Genomic DNA, 16,529 nt, shown 5'->3' with positions numbered 1-16,529 from the left:
ATTCTGCTCTGACACCCTGTATATCTTGCTTTTTTCAAATGTCAGTATTTCAGCCCATAGCTGAAATTTCCAATGAAATGATTATAGGATGCACGGACCATTCAGACATCAGGGTAGAAAGATCCCCTTTCTGTTTATATGTCAGAAAACATCATTCACACTCCGAACAGATTCCCTACACTTGACAGCTCTAGAGACTGTGCTTCACATCCTGTAGCACTACTGTAACATACTGATTCCTGTGATGATTGGGGTGGGAGATGATGGCATGATGGCAGATGGGGTGGGGTGATGCTGGTGTGATACCAGTGATGGTCTGATGATGGGGTGGACGATGGCATGAGTGCAGGGGAGAGAGGGGGTGATGCTGGTGGGGATCAGTGACGGTGTGATGATGGGGGGATGACGGCTTGACTGTGGGGGGGACGGGATGATGCTGGTGTGATATCAATGACGGTGTGATGATGGGTGGATGGTAGCATGGCGGGGGGGACGGGGTGATGCTGCTGTGTGATGCTGGTGATGGTGTGATGATGGGGTGGACGATGGCATGACTGCAGGTGAAGAGGGGGTGATGCTGGTGTGATGGGAAGGGGCAATGCCAGGCGATGCAGGGCTGATTCTAGGGATGCCGGGTGACATCACAACGTGCTTTGTTTAAGGCAACATGACGACACGCTGATATTGTGCAGGAAGGAAGATAGGAGATGACGTGGCGCGATTACGTCACTGACTGGCCTCTCTCAGCTGTTGCTGAGTCACGGCTTCGCCTGTAACATGGCCCTTGCAGTGGCGTCTGCGCGCTTACATCAGGCCGTGATGCCGGGCGGGCGCAGGAGGTTCCCATGGTAACCATCAGGGGGCGTTTGTTCCGCGGGCCATTGCTCTCGCGATGTTACATGGAGGAAGTGACGTTAGCCGCGTAGTCTCGCGGCTCCCGAAACCGCCGCTGATTGGCTGGGTGGTGGCGGCGTCGCTGCGGAGCCTCCTTCCCGCTTCCCCCCGCCGCTCTCGGCCCGGGCCGCCTGCCCGCCCTCTCCCCCGCCCCGGAGAGCCGCGGCCGCGCCGAGAGCCGCCAAGATGGCGTCCGCCCTGGAGCAGTTCGTCAACAGCGTCCGGCAGCTCTCGGCCCAAGGTGACCGCGGCGGGGAGCTGGGCTCAGCGGGAGCCTGGGCGCGGGGCAGCCAGGGCTGGGGCTGGGCCTTGGCCACGGGGAAGGGGACCGGCACCGTGGGGGAGCGGGGCTGCTAGAGCCCGGGCTGAGCCGTGAGCAGAGCGCGGGGCCGCGAACGGCTCCCCTGGGCCCCGCCCCGCCCCGCGGGCGCAGGTGCATCTCGGCGGGTGTGTGAGACAAGATGGGGCTGCCAGAGGCCCCGCCCCCTGGATGGGAGTGAATGTGCGGGTCGTGGAGGATCCCCCGACTCCCCCACTCTTCTGTCCCGTGGCCCGGCCAGCTGTTTCTGCCTTGGAGTCTGCGGGGCCATGGTCAGGCATCTCCAGCTTAAATTGCCTCCTGCCCTGCCTTAGTCTCACTAGGGTAGCATGGCTGGCATCTGTAGGAGTCTCTCCCACCCCCTTTTCTCTTAGTCTCTTTCTAAAAGATGCTCTCTTGTTCATCCACAAGCTGTGGGCTAGGTGGAGAAAGCATGTGGTGTAATTCTGCATCCTGTGTTACGCGGGAGGTCAGACTGTAATCGTAAGGGCCCATTTTGGTCTTAAAGGCCAGAAATTTAGGAATTTTCTAGGACAGCCGAGGAATAGACGTTAAAACGTAAAACTCTTCTCTTGTATTTGTTTGGTCAGTAGTATTTGGTCTAAGTGGTGGTATTTGCTGGGTTCTAGTGTGGCACCATTGCTACTTCCCACTGTTTTTAATCCCCTGGCTGCTCACTCTGTGGTATCTGTTGCTTGTTAGCGAGCCTGCAGATGAACAGGAAAGCAGCAGGCACTGACTGCTATTGCCAAAGTCTTTGGCCTCAAATCTGAACCTATCTTACACTGCAGTGTAAACTTAACCTTGGGTCAAATATACAGTTAAAATGCTGCAGTGTTTTAATGAACTTCCTCTAAGATGACACGAGAGAGTTATCCTGTTGGCATAGTTAATCCACTTCCCCAAGAGGCAGTAGCTATGTTGGTGAGAGAAGCTCTCCTGCTGAGATAACACTGTCTACACAGGGGATTAGGTCAGTATTAGGGTACGTCTAGACTACCCATCATATTGGCGGGTAGTGATCGATTTCTTGGGGGATCGATATATCGTGTCTCATCTAGATGCGATATATCGATCCCCGAAAGCGCTCCCGTCGACTCCGGAACTCCACCAGCCTTTTCAAATCCCAAATTTATGCCATATTTACATACTGAACTTTACTTTTATGTTTATTTCGTATGTCTACACTAGAAATGCTACAGCAGTACAGCTGCAGCATAAACACTTACTGCAGCGACGGAAGGGGTTCTTCCGTCTCTGTAGTAAATTCACCTCTTCGAGAGGAGGTAGCTAGATTGATGGAAGAATTCTACGGACATTGGAGTTTAGGGCAGCTTAATTGTATCTCACAGGCTATGACATTTTTCACAGACCTAATGTAGACCAGCCCTTTGTTTCTCTATGTGGGATGTTCATATCTTTGAAACAGGTCAAGAACTGATGTTTTCTCATAAAATTTAAGTCCACTTTTGATCTCTTTAATGACTGAGTTATTTCTGGGTGGGGCTCAAACTTTCTTTTGATATATATTTTAACTGTTAGTTATACTGTATAACATTCAACTTGTTTAGAAATGTGTTCATGTAGATTGCTTGATGGCTGGCAATATGTTGACAGAACAGATTCATTTTGATGTTTAATTGATCTAATAGGGGAAAGTTATCAAAACTGATCGTGTTTAGTAGTTGGACAGCATTATATAACTTCAGAGTGTTCTAATTCTCTTAATGATCCAGTAGGGTGGATATATGCATGAAGTAATAGCCCTAGGGCCATAGAGGGAGTCATTATTAGAGCTAAAATTACAGTTCCGGAGTTTCTGGTTTCCAGTCCTGCACTCAGACCATTAGACCACACCCCTCTCTCAAAGCTAAATTTTCATCATTTATCCTAATTTGGAGGAAAAGGTTAGAGAGATATGAGAACAATGTTTGTATCTCTTTCCCTTTTATATAGAGAGATTCAAAGGTTCTAGGAGGTGCGGTTAGACCCTCAATTCAGTTTGTATCTAATCTGTCAGAATAGACAGTTGAACCAAGTCTGTTTCAGAGGCCCACAGTTGATTTAAAAATCTAATGTTTTTTTAAAAGATAAGTAAAAACAGTTTGAGTTACAGCATCTGCCTCTGATCCCTCTGTCAATTTTTGTAGGTTTAGCACACTCTTTAATTTGCAATGTTTTTCTCTTTCGCCATGCTGTACTGAATCTCCTAAACAGTAAACTACAGGTGACTGGATGTAATATTGTTGTATGCACAAACTAAACTGGAAAAAATAGAGATTTTTCTCCAATCTCTTTTATCCTAGAGATTATGTTGAGTCTAAATTTTTCAGACCACATACTATACCTCAAAAGTGCTATGGACAAAACTGATCAGACATTCAAGAAGCCAAGGTTCAGGAGCAGCACCCTGATGAGAAGACTAGTTTCCTGGCACCTCAGCTGCTGAGAAGGTGGAGGATGCTGAGACTTCTACCAGGGTGCTGTCCAAGGACAACTTTGTGGGGATGGACTTTGCATATGTGTCTGTAAATGTGAAACTCCACTCATATAGCTTGGCAAAACTCTGTGCAACTGCTGTGGCACTTAGTTCTTGCTGCAGACTCAGGAAAATGATACTGCATTGGTTTTACAATCTGTTAATCTTTTAAAGGTTTTCTCTGCAGTCATAACAACTGGAAGCTAAATTTTTTTAAAAGTGAGAGCTTAAGCTGTTGTGAGTCCCCTCACTAGCGTGGGAGTCTGGATTCCTAGGCTATTGCTAACAACAACAAACTAGTAGGTTTTACTACTTCACTGAATGAAGTTGCTTCTTTAAAAAAAATCCTAGGAAAAAGCAAGGAAGTGTTAAATGAGGATGTGCTGACTGCTTTTAAGTAATTTTCGTTTAGTGTTCTAACTGAATTTTGACAGCAGTATTTCATATTTCAGGGCAAATGACCCAGCTTTGTGAATTGATCAATAAAAGCGGGGAACTGCTAGCAAAAAATCTCTCCCATCTGGATACAGTGCTTGGTGCCCTGGATGTGCAAGAACACTCTTTAGGGGTTCTTGCTGTTTTGTAAGTGATCCTTTCCTTTACTTAAAGGCTTAATTTACTTATAATTTCCAAAACTTCAGACTGTGTATGGTGTCTTGCTAGCCAAAATTATTACTGTTGGATACTTGCATTTTCACTGCGCTGTTTTCATACTGGTGCTTAATTTGTTTTTCTTAATAGTGTACTTTCCTTTTACAAATAAAGTATTGATTTATGTTTCACTTTTTTTTATATTATTCCAGTTCTGAAATTGGTAAAATACCATGACTAACAGCTCCCAGGAAGGGTTTTTTTAATTATGAGCAACATCTGTTTCTTATTATATATAGAACGTCTGCATAGATAATTACTTTTGCTCATGGGTTCAACAAAAAAATCAAATGTTTTTAAGCTATGATGCATAAATGGGATATAAGAAAACTGGATTAATAACATTAAGCAGAATGTTACTTCATACATGGAGAAGTGTGGGCTGCTGTCTGTTTCTTAGCTAGCATTTATTTTGCCCGTCTGGAAGGTCTCATTGTTATCTTGCAGGTTAAGAGAGCAGTTGAACTGTTGTAGGGGGTTAGGGTACGGATGAGTTATTGAAAAATTGTATGTAGGGAGTTGGAGCCATCTTTCCTTCCTGACATCACATAACTTCAAGGGTAGTGTCTTCACAAGTGGCACCACTGGGATTCTATAAAGCAGGGGTCCCCAACACGGTGCCCATGGGCGCCATGGTGCCCGCTGGAGTGTCTGAGTGCGCCCACATACTGGCCGGCAGACAAGCAACCGCCAAAATGCCGTTGACAAGCTGCGTCATCCAGAGGTGATGCCGCCGATTATTGGCGGTATTTCGGCAGCGACGTCTCTGGATGACGCAGCTTGTCGGCAGCATTTCGGCAGCAACGTCTACTGACATTGCCGCTTGTCAGCGGAATTTTGGTGGATGCTCATCCGCCACCACGGTCCTCCGTGGCTTGGCGCCAGACGAAAAAGGTTGGGGACCACTGCTATAAACTAACTTTTTGAAACAAAAATGTCCTTTTCATTTGTTAGAAAACTAGCTCTTGTTGCAAATCTACATAGAGGACTTCACTTTGTATTGCATTTTATGCAAGTTGGATCCCAAAAATGCATTACAATTTTTTTTGAAAAGCACACAATCTTTGTCATGCCTCACCAAACATGGGGTGGGGGTGAGTAAATTAAAACATTTAGTTTTTAAGAACAAATAAGGGGAGGAAGGGTAACTGTCAGTAAGAGGAGATGTTTAAATGATGAGATTTGAACGGATGGATTCATTGAGTCAGAAGTACAGGAAAATAGTGCAAGGCTTCCACACTGTAGCTTCTGTCTGGAACAAACAGTGGAAAGACTTTGTGAAGGGACAAGCGGAATAGCAGGTATGTCAGTAGCCATCAGCAACAAGTAAATGAAGTTTAAGAATATAGGCAGTTTTTAACTACACCCTAAAATAAATGGGCAGTAAGTAGAGTGAGGTGCTTGGAGATTTTTCAGAATAAGGCTTCAGAGGGATGTTGGAATTTGTGAAGGCCACATAATAGGCCGGGATTTGCAGCAGTCAAGGAGAAGTCTGCTGAATGCATGGATGAGGATTTCAGTGGCGATATAGTCAAGGCAGTGTCATCATGGGCAATGTTTTGAAGGTAGTGATATGCAAACAGAGTTCAGGGTCAAAGAGGAGCAGAGGAGATGAGAGGAATTCGAATCCTTCTCTTGAAACACACTTCTAAACATTTTAGTTGAGAAGGAACCACAAGCATACTTAAGACCTAGAGAGAAAGCAGTAAAGAAGAACTAGCAGAAGGGTACAGTACCAATAGTACATCAATATTTCCAAGGTCAATGGGAAGTACTTATGAAGGACTAATGTGGTGGTTTGTTCTTGGTGTAGTGGAGGGAATACAAAACCATTAAGACTACTACTGCTCTCAAAAAAATAAACTTAAGCAATATATAGCTTGAAAAAGTAAGTTGATATGTCCATAAGAAAAGTGGTGATTAACTAAGTGCAAACTTTTTTGTTTATATGTGTCTTTAGGGTGGGGAAGAATGTGAGGGGAGTGGGAATGTGTGGTGCAGTGTTATGGTTGTTTTTTTGTTTGCTCTATTATAGTATTCTTCATGCTATTAAAGTTACTACTTCACATGCTGTAATGTGCTCTGTAGTGAAAGTTTGCATAAGACTGGAGGTGAGCGGTTTTTAATCACATTTTCAATTATCAGTGTAGTTGTCAGATAAATGGGTTTAAGATGCTTTTACTCTTCTCAATTGAGACAGCATACTTGCAAAGTTTAGTTCTGTAAAGCCATGGACTGTTGTTTGTCAAGGTACTTAAGCTTGGATTATAAGGTTTTAATATGCCAAACTAAAAAAGTCCACATACACACTTTGGGCCAAGTCTGCAATTAGCTCCACATAGTTGAAGAAGTTTACCTGCCCCGGCAGAGATGATTTCAGGATGATACCTTAGTTTTTTATTTACAGAAACTAAGTGTTTAATTTTTTGTTTTGTTTTTAGGTTTGTGAAGTTTTCTATGCCAAGTGTCCCTGATTTCGAAACATTATTCTCGCAGGTCCAGCTTTTTATCAGCACTTGTAATGGGGAGCACATTAGATATGCAACAGACACTTGTAAGTGAAATTTCAATTTGTTCTGTACTCCTACATAATCTACATTTGCTATAGTTGGTATTTGTGATTTTCACTTTTTTTATTGTTGTATCTAGTTGCTGGCCTCTGCCACCAGTTAACAAATGCCCTTGTGGAAAGAAAACAGGTAAGTAGATGTCACCTAGTAGCAATAAGTAGATTATATATCCAAGTTCTTTAATTTGTTCATAGTAGACTTAGTCTTATTTTGAGATTGGTTGCTAATTCCTCATTAAGAAAGTTTCTCTGCAGATTCTTTTTTGTATATGTATAGGAAGGGAATGGATCCAAAACTAGATTTTAAAAAGGGTTATTTCAGAGAGATCCTAAAAGGAAGAAAATGCCATTAATTCTTGAAAGCACTGGTAAATAAACCATGATATGGAACATACACAAAATACGAAATCACTGTGCTCATTACTTTTTGATGGAGCTGACGTTCTCTAGACAATACACAAAGATAAGTGTTTGTACCAAAATAATTGGTACTGGTCAGTCAGTTGTTACTGGCTTCAGCATTATTTTCACGTGAGCCTACCATCTGAGTAGGTGTCTTAAAATATACAACAAACTGTGATGATGGTTTAAAGTGGATTAACTAAACACAAAGCTTTGAGAAACACATTTGTAAGGTTAAGAAGTTAGCTTTCCAGTCACTTTATTATTCTTTAGAGTCAGAAAATAGGGTTGAAGCCAGTTCTGTTCCAAATGAAATTAATTGGGAGTCTTGCTTTTGATTTCAATGTGAACAGGGTCATGTTTTTGGTGTTCTGATGATTAGGCCTTTGAGAATGTAATTTTCTAGTATTCTAACCATATAATGTGCTCTTAATAGAACTGCCTTTTTGCAGCAGAAATGCTAAATTTTAGTAGTCCATCAAGAGAAGCAAACCAAGGCTATTTAATAGCCAAGGATAATTTTATCTCTTAAGAAGGGACTGCAGTATCCTACAAGGAAGGGGGAACCTCAGAGTAATTATTACTAAATGTAACCTATCAATTAGTGTTATTTTTCATTTGTAAGTGTCAACATAAGATCCAATGTGCTGCCATCTATGAGAAATTATCTGAAAGAGATGTAATTTCTGACAGCCCCTGCGAGGAATTGGCATTCTCAGACAAGCCATAGACAAGATGCAGATGAACACAAACCAGCTGACCTCAATACATGCAGATCTCTGCCAGGTAAAAGATTATATCAGGCTTATATCAAGAGTAAACATTTTAAATTGGCGCAATCCCTTTGTGCAGTGGGTGAATGTCTGCTTCGTTCTTCTGAAATGGAGGAATGGGTACAAGTATAGTGGGTTTTATGACAGTAGTAAACCATAAGATATGCTGACGTTTTAATAATGGAAATCATTAGAATGGGATTTATAAAGGATCCTCTCAGATCCTTTGTTTTGGTCCCCTCTCCCCCCTATCACTTCTGAAAGTCTGGATGGTGGTGACCCTTCCTTTTGAAGAGGAGGGCAGCACACAGCTCCTTCCAGAGCCAGACATTGTTGAGTGTTATCCAGAGGAGGTTTGCTCAACAATGGCATGAGGCATTTTCACGTCTCTTCCAATCTCTCTGAGCTGAATTTTCTGTTTTTTTGCATTGCTCTTTTCTCCCAGGGCACAGGGCCTGAACTGGGATGAACCATGTGGCACTTCAGGCTAGCTTGTGTGGAATGTTTCAGGCAGATTTGCAAATTAGGGTGGAGTTATTTTAACGTTAAGATAATTTGTAATGGCTCATCAGTGGTGTTAGTAGATCTTGCAATATCTAAATGGTTACGACCAGCCTATAGTAAAACACTACTGGAATTGCACCATTTCCTGGATTGTGTTGCTACTTGCATTTTTGCAATAAAGTGCACTGAGACTAATAAATGGTACTAAACTGAATTTTAGTTGTTTTTTAAGATGGAATAGAGGTGTCTGGTCATGTAACCCTGGTTTATTTTCTTGTAGCTCTGTTTGTTAGCAAAATGCTTTAAACCTGCCCTCCCATATCTAGATGTGGACATGATGGATATTTGTAAAGAGAATGGGGCATATGATGCGAAGCACTTTTTATGTTACTACTACTATGGTGGGATGATATACACTGGGCTAAAGAACTTTGAAAGAGCGCTCTACTTTTACGAACAGGTAACTTTCTCTGAATCAAAAGTCTGTGGGAAGATCAGAAATGTGATTGGTTGAAAGTCCAAAACTGTATGTATAGGGTTTTTAAACTTCCCCAAAAAAATCAATTATGGCTCTTTTCATAATATAGGGTATGAGAGTCTTTGATTCTTATTTTTGTACCTCTACTTGTGTTAAATATATCTATCCTGGAGTTTTATACTGCTGCTCATCACCACAGTATTTGAGTGCCTTCCATGTATACACTTCACTACTGCTATTTTATATCTGCACCACATACAGTTGTCTAGCAGATCTAAGTTAGATGAGTTTTCAGTTATTCTAGGATTTTGCTATATCCTTTTCTGCTTAAATCAGGGCTGTATAGGAAAAAAAATTGTGTGTGACTGCAAATAGTGGCCCACTGTGCATTTCCAGCCAAAAATTCAAGTGTTACTATGACATAGAACCCTCAAGGGATCTGGTTACATGCCTATAAGATTGTATGGCTGAGCCTGGATACCAAATGCTTGTGTTGCTTTTTATCTCCTTTTAAACTTTCTTGGATTGCCATTCGTTTCTTATTTCATAGTGGATGGCAACAATTCACAAGCTGACTTTCATAAACATGTATTTAGACTTAAAATCGCATGCTAACTTCAAGAAAAATCTGTTTAGTGGTTTCAGGTAGTACACCTGCCCCTGAAATCACTACTAATTTTTTGGTGTTTGCTGTCACTCTTGTTTTTCTAATTATTTGTAAATGGCTTTTCTTTCTCCTTGTTTCTGTATGGAAGACCCACAAATGGGAAATTCCGTAGATGACAAATGCGGTCAAATGCACAAAGTCAACTTTTTCCCCCCGCTCTTTTGGTGATTGTAGGTGTTCTAGCAGGGGTAAAACCTTGACACAAAAGGGATTTAACTTGACTTTCCCTCTAACCTTTTTGGCACTCTTGAATTTAAATGATTGTTTCTGTACAAATGAATGATGTAAAGTTTTTCAAAACCTTTGTACGTATTTGTAATGGATACAAATCTTATGGAAAATGACCCAACTACCTTCAGTAGCCAGCCCCTCCTACAAGTAATCTCTTCAAAGGCTCCCAAAGGTTTCAAGTACAATGCTTGATCTGTACTTAAAGCCCACCACTACTAAATGAAAAACGTTTTTTGTTTTGACCCTTGTTGGGGTCATTTTAAGACCAGTTTCACTATACAAAATATTATGTTTTTTTGAACAGCTGGTCCAGAAGTTGCTTTTTAGGCACTTTTGAGTGATTCTCACTAAACAAACTTTCATTTCCATAGACCGTAACAGACACTGGTGAATTACATGTTCCAGCACTTCTCTTTTACATATGGAGTTTTAAATCTAGAAATGATTTTTAATACAGTTTATGCCAGTGACATTCATTTTTTTTATTCCCATCCCTTTCTCTTGCTTAGGCAATAACTACTCCAGCCATGGCAGTCAGTCATATTATGTTGGAATCGTATAAAAAGTACATTCTAGTTTCTTTGATACTACTTGGCAAAGTTCAACAGCTACCGAAGTACACCTCTCAGATAGTGGGTAGATTCATTAAGGTAAGTTTTTCAAAGGCAGTTGAACAATAACCTGGACTATACATTCAGAATAAAAAGTTGCAATGTTTGCCAAGAATCTGTCTTCCTTGGATCTTTTATGCAGTTCTGTTTACTGTTCTAGATTATTGGAAATGTTATGAACAAATGTCATTCGGGCTTGTGCTTGTTTGTAAGCCAGGAAAAAAAGGCATGGCTAGAAAGTGATTGCATGCCTTCTCAGTTATATATATTTTAAACATAAGCACTTGTGTTGCAACACAGTTTTTACATCTTAAATAGAAATAGATTCCTGGCAAAAGAATAAACTGGCTTCACATTTATCAATCTGACATCTTAATGCACTTGGTGAACTCGCTAGCCGCCTTCTTTTGCTAGACAGTAAGCAAGACTCCTTAAGTTTCCCATTAGTTCTTTGTGTGCGGTGTCCATGTCCTGAAACAAAACAAACCCTCTAGTTTCACATGGCTGATCTCTGCTTGAATCTCAGCAATGCTATAACAAATAATTCAGTTTATTGTGCAGAGATTCTAAATGTGGATATTTAATATTGCAGTGGTACCTAAAGCCCCTAAGCGGGATCTGACCCCCTTGGCTTGAATATAGGTAGAGTGCAAAGACAGTCCCTGCCTCAAGGAGCCTACCATCTGACTTTTATGCTTTTGTGATACGAACAGATGTTTGGGAACTAGGTTGAAACCACCAAACTTACTTCATGTGTGTTCTACAAGCTTTAAATCTAGATCTTCAGAGGTGAAAGTCTAGTGCATTAACTCACAGGGGGACCTGAACCCTGTTTAAAAAAAAAAAAAAAAGTGTTATGATGTTGACAATAAGAGTGGCTTAAATAACGTTCAGCGCAAAACTCTTAAATAGACTGTTGTAAAATTGAATTCCATATGCATTAAAAATCTGTTTTTCTAATTACAGCCCCTTAGTAATGCATACCATGAATTAGCACAAGTTTATTCAACCAATAAACCATCGGAGCTCCGAAACTTGGTCAACAAACATAGTGAAACATTCACCAGAGATAACAATATGGGGCTGGTTAAGCAGTGCTTGTCATCTCTTTATAAAAAGAATATACAGAGGTTAACCAAGGTAAGGTGCAGATTTTCTTTTGGCATCAGTCATCCAGACTTTCTGGATTTAGCACACTATTTCTGGAAGAGCTAATCTAGAAATTGTCTTGTGTGTATATGAAATTGTGATTGATCCAATCTACAGTACGTTGATTGTCTGTAATAGTCACTTTAAAAAGTAGTTGCATTTACTAAAAAAATGCATCTGTTTAATATAGTGCTACCGAGAAGTGAAAATTAACCATATTTTAAATAAAGGTGAATGTGTATTTTTGTATGAGGAGTACAAAAGAGCTCTGGATACAGAAGTAGGGGGGCTCTTTGCTTCTATATTACATTTATAGATTCACTTGCCTGCCTCCTCCTTAGGCCGAAGCTTCCAATCCTTGGAGTAAACTGATGTACTACCCCATGGAAGTCAATGGGCTGTGCTGACTTATATCAGCTGAGAACTTGCCCACAACTTTTATATGTAGCCAAAGAAGTCAGTAAGGATGGTGTGTCTTCCCCCCGCCCCCAGGTTGCCTGTCTTCTGTGGGAAACTGAACTTTACAACTTCATCTGAGTTCTCGAGTAGGAAGGAGGAAGGGTGAGACTGTCCAGTGGCAGAAGAATTGGGAAAGAAGTGGGGTCATTTACACATGCAACTATGAGTAGAGATCATATTGGTTCCTAGAGTTGATCAGGGAACGTTAAGGGGTTCAGTGGCACCTTAAAGACTAAAACGGATTTATTTGGGCATAAGCTTTTGTGTGTAAAAGAAAGACCTCAAGACCATGTGATACTCTCTAGAAAGAAATAGCTGTATTAGTCTGGCAGAGAACATTCATGGGGGAAAAAGGAAGCTCGACATCACCTAGGCTTCCCTTAGGAAGGAAAGAATTGTAAACAAAGCATTCTGGTAATAGTCACCCAGTTGTGCACATACGTGCACCCAGCAATATAAAACATCAGTTTCCACTGAAGAAATGACTCCAGTCTTTCCATGATACTCTTGTACTACCTGCCTATTCTGCATGTTCCCACCATTATCAGTCAACAGATCAGTTTAAAAAAATGTGGTTAGTTATGTAGTCCATAAAGAACTCGTAGGAACAGCAGGTAGCTTCAGATTATAATGGTTTGCTATGCTTCTAACTTTCAGACATTTTTAACCCTGTCATTACAAGATATGGCAAGTAGAGTGCAGTTATCGGGGCCGCAGGAAGCAGAAAAATATGTCCTTCACATGGTAAGGAATGTTACTTGACTAAAATGGCTTTTAATTACAAAACGGACCCAAATAGCTTTAAGGACTATAATTTGTTAATATTCTGATGTGACCAATCAATATTTGATTTAGCAGTGACAATCCTCAATTGTCTGGTGTAGGACTTTTGTAGGGGGCAAATAAGAAGCTACAGGAAGTCTGCCCTGATTTTTAGGCTGCCCACCTCCTGGCTGAAAACTTCTGAACTGCTTTAGTCCAAACCAAACATTGGTAATGCCTGCCTTGTAGTAGAATGAGGTACATTCATTCCTCTGTTTGAAATAGACTGTTGAGAAGGAAGAACCAAGACTGATGATTAAGTTCTAAAATATATTTAAGATCAGTGTTTGAATCATTACTGTGGGCTATCTAAACTTTTTTTTTTTTTTTTACTCTTCCGTATTCAGGTTAATCTTTGTATTACAAACTGTTTCACCTCTTTCAGATAGAAGATGGTGAAATCTTTGCAAGTATTAATCAGAAAGATGGTATGGTCTGTTTCCATGATAATCCTGAAAAATACAATAATCCGGCTATGCTTCATAACATTGATCAGGAGGTAAATAACATTTACTACATTCTTGCTATTGCCTTCAGAATCTAACAGTGGTGTTATAAGGAGAGATTTTTGTGATACATTCACTTCTTGAATTAGTGGAAGGCAGGTGCTTTACAAGGTGAAGCATCTCAATATAGCAGAAATGCAGGGCTATGAAATTATTCTGCTATTATAGCAATTAGGTTGTTGTCATTTACCATCTCTACTAGGCAGTTACCATCAGTGCTGAGTTCCCTATTGTATGCTAGGTACAAGCTGAGGTATGCCAGCACTTTGACCCCATAATATTGACTATGTGAGGTCAATAGGATTGACTTTGAGTTAAATACTAGAAAAATTACTCTTCTACTTAAAAATCTTGTTCATCTGTAACATTGGCTCTGAAATGCTTCCTTTTCATTAGCTCATAACACATCTGAGCTATACATGGAATTAGACAACTAATCAGATTGCTGTTTTCAATATGCCTTTCTCAGATGCTGAAATGTATAGAGCTTGATGAACGACTGAAAGCCATGGATCAAGAGATCACTGTGAACCCTCAGTTTGTGCAGAAGGTAACTGACATAAGGTCTTTCACAGAGAATGTATACTGAACTTAAGAATCTAAATAAAGCCATACATTAAAACAAAGTCAGATGTGGAAAGTGGGTAAATGCCACATGGTGAGCACTGTGCAAAAAGTGAGAGTGTAGGTTCTTTCATGTGTACTTTATTTTCCTATCTCTTGTGATTAGACATTTTAGAGTTATGCTTAGGATGAAAAATCTCGGGAAAGAATTTTTACAGAATTAACTTCTCTTCTTCCCTTACAGAGTATGGGCTCTCAAGAAGATGATTCAGGAAGCAAACCTTCAAGTTATTCTTGAAATTAACATTGGCCACTATTCAGTTTTAAAGTAAAAGCTAAAGAAAACCACCTTTTGGACTGGGCATTGAAAAGTCCTATGAAGAGAGCAGAGAGAACTGAGGCTTTCACCTGGACATTTAGAAAATAAAATGACACCTTCTCAGTACTGTATGATTTCAAAAATACTCTCTGCAAAGAAAGGAAATCTCAAAGAAATTTTAAAGTCTGTTGTGGATTTATTTATCTTCAGATTAACATCGTTAATGCATTAAATAATCTTCCTTTTGTTTTAAATGGTTTGAATGTTGCTGTTTCTGTAGCAGTCCTTTTTCCTCTCCTACAAAATTTGTTTAAAGTGTGTTTGTTCAGGGAAGAATACAAACAAGTATGGGTCACTTATACAAGACAATTATTAGTTTGTTGTTTGAAAGCATTTTGGACTCCGTTTGCTCTATAAATACAGATTTATTTATCAATGTATAGAAAAAATAATTTACTTTATTTAAGAGTAACAATTTTTGTAAACTTACATTCTATCCCTACCCAATCCAGCTGGCAGCTGTCTTAAGTGATTAAATATAAACCCTCTTCATCCCAAAAGGCTGAGAATATTACCATAGCACTCCCATGCTGGTATGGAATTAGAATGTGGCATTAGCTGGCTCTGCCATAGAGCGCAAAAGGCTCTAGGGTCCTCTATATATGACAACTACTTATTTTATGCCAGTAATTTAAAAACCAATGGTAGAATTAATGTCCTTCAATATTAATGGGATATTCTTGCAATCAGATGAAAATTTCTAGAGCTAAACAAAAGGGTATCTTTAAAACCTGGATTTTGTGGAGCAAGACAGAGGTGAAGTCCAGTTTGCATTGAAAAGAACTCTAGTGGCTCAAGACTACACAACCTGACATAAAGGAGCTTTAAAACAGCCTGGAACTTGGCTGTGCATGTGAATTCCGTTTAAGTACAAGAGTACTATAGAGCTACAGTTGAGGCTTACCTCTCTGTGGCACTTTTAATACACTACTAATATAAAAGCAGACATATCATATGGAGGTAACGTATGCTGGAACAGTGTTCTGCAGTTTGAAATCCAAGGATTCATTTCAACCATAGATGCCTTGTTGAATTATTTAAGTAGTTTACCCATTGAATCAACAGGTTCGCTGTTAGTTTTGTAGTTTTTGTGTATCTGAAACTTCTCACTGTTAACAGAGCACTTTTGAAACAGTTGCTGTCACTGCTGCCCTCCTGCTGTCAGACATAAACTTGTCACTGAGTCAGATTTTTCAGAATTGCTCAGCATCCCACAGTGCCCAATTAAGTATCTCCATGGGAGCTGCTGGGTGCTGAGCACTACTGAAGGCCCTATTCCATGTGAGATTACTGTGTGACTATGGAGCACCTGTGCTTCTAACGCTGATATTGGGAACTGTTTTAAAGAGCTCTAAATCTAGCAGAGCCTTCTTTGACAGAGGTATGCCCTCTCCAGTAAAAGCAAAAACGATGTGCAAGCTCATCTGTAGCTGGTGTATGAGTGTTGTTTAAAACTCTTTCCTCAAATGGCTTGCTCCATTATTTTGTATGTCTGCCCAGCAAAACAAACCCCTACAACAGCAAATCTCAGTGCCTAGGTCTATAGATTCGGGCTCATGCTACAGCGCTAAAAATAGCTGTCTAGATGTTCCGGCTTGAGCTGTGAAACCCACCCCCCTCAGTAGGCTTCAACAGCCCTGGTCAGAACATCTGCACAGCTATTTTTAGCATGGGATCCAGTCTATATACCTGGGCTCTGAGACTCACTGCAGCAGGGTATATTTTTTTTCCTGTGTAGACATATCCTTGGATGTGCTGCTTCCCATCATAAAACAGCTTCTATATTGAAGAAAGCTTTCACACCTAACCTTGCAGCAAGTCCTTGTCTTTCATAATTTGACTTGCCACACTTGTAATTAGTAAAGATTTGTGATTTTAAGCCTTAGACTCAGATTTTTAAAGACATTTGGACATGATGGCAGTCAGCCTTGCAATGCCTCAACTGAGTTAGGAGCCTATGTCTCATTTTCAAAAGGGCTTTATGCTCTTGAATCCAAATGGGATTTGGGCTTCTAAATTGAACCTAAATATGTTTACAAATCTGGGCCTTGCTCCTTCCCAACCTTCTCTCC

The 16,529-nt window shown here is 40.5% G+C and overlaps 1 protein-coding gene across 1 annotated transcript; it reads left to right on the top strand.

The window, feature by feature from the left end:
• The first annotated feature begins 918 nt into the window (after positions 1–918).
• COPS3 (COP9 signalosome subunit 3) lies at positions 919–14,641 on the top strand. The gene is made up of 12 exons (XM_044980450.1): positions 919–1,135; positions 4,145–4,274; positions 6,785–6,897; positions 6,993–7,042; positions 8,008–8,100; positions 8,872–9,051; positions 10,477–10,617; positions 11,545–11,718; positions 12,844–12,930; positions 13,394–13,507; positions 13,984–14,064; positions 14,323–14,641. The coding sequence occupies exons 1-12, from the start codon at positions 1,081–1,083 to the stop codon at positions 14,374–14,376; spliced, it is 1,272 nt and encodes a 423-aa protein (XP_044836385.1). The 5' UTR covers positions 919–1,080; the 3' UTR covers positions 14,377–14,641.
• Positions 14,642–16,529: the final 1,888 nt, after the last annotated feature.

This window comes from Mauremys mutica, chromosome 11 (genome assembly GCF_020497125.1).
Source record: "Mauremys mutica isolate MM-2020 ecotype Southern chromosome 11, ASM2049712v1, whole genome shotgun sequence".
Classification (NCBI taxonomy): Eukaryota; Metazoa; Chordata; order Testudines; family Geoemydidae; genus Mauremys; species Mauremys mutica.
This window is presented reverse-complemented; position numbering and strand designations above follow the sequence as displayed.

Excerpts from the sequence above, each read along its gene's own strand:
- COPS3 (XM_044980450.1), top strand. The coding sequence starts at position 1,081 with ATGGCGTCCGCCCTGGAGCAGTTCGTCAACAGCGTCCGGCAGCTCTCG. Across the intron at positions 1,136-4,144 it reads CCGGCAGCTCTCGGCCCAAG|GGCAAATGACCCAGCTTTGT; the intron begins GTGACCGCGGCG and ends TTCATATTTCAG. Across the intron at positions 7,043-8,007 it reads CCCTTGTGGAAAGAAAACAG|CCCCTGCGAGGAATTGGCAT; the intron begins GTAAGTAGATGT and ends AATTTCTGACAG.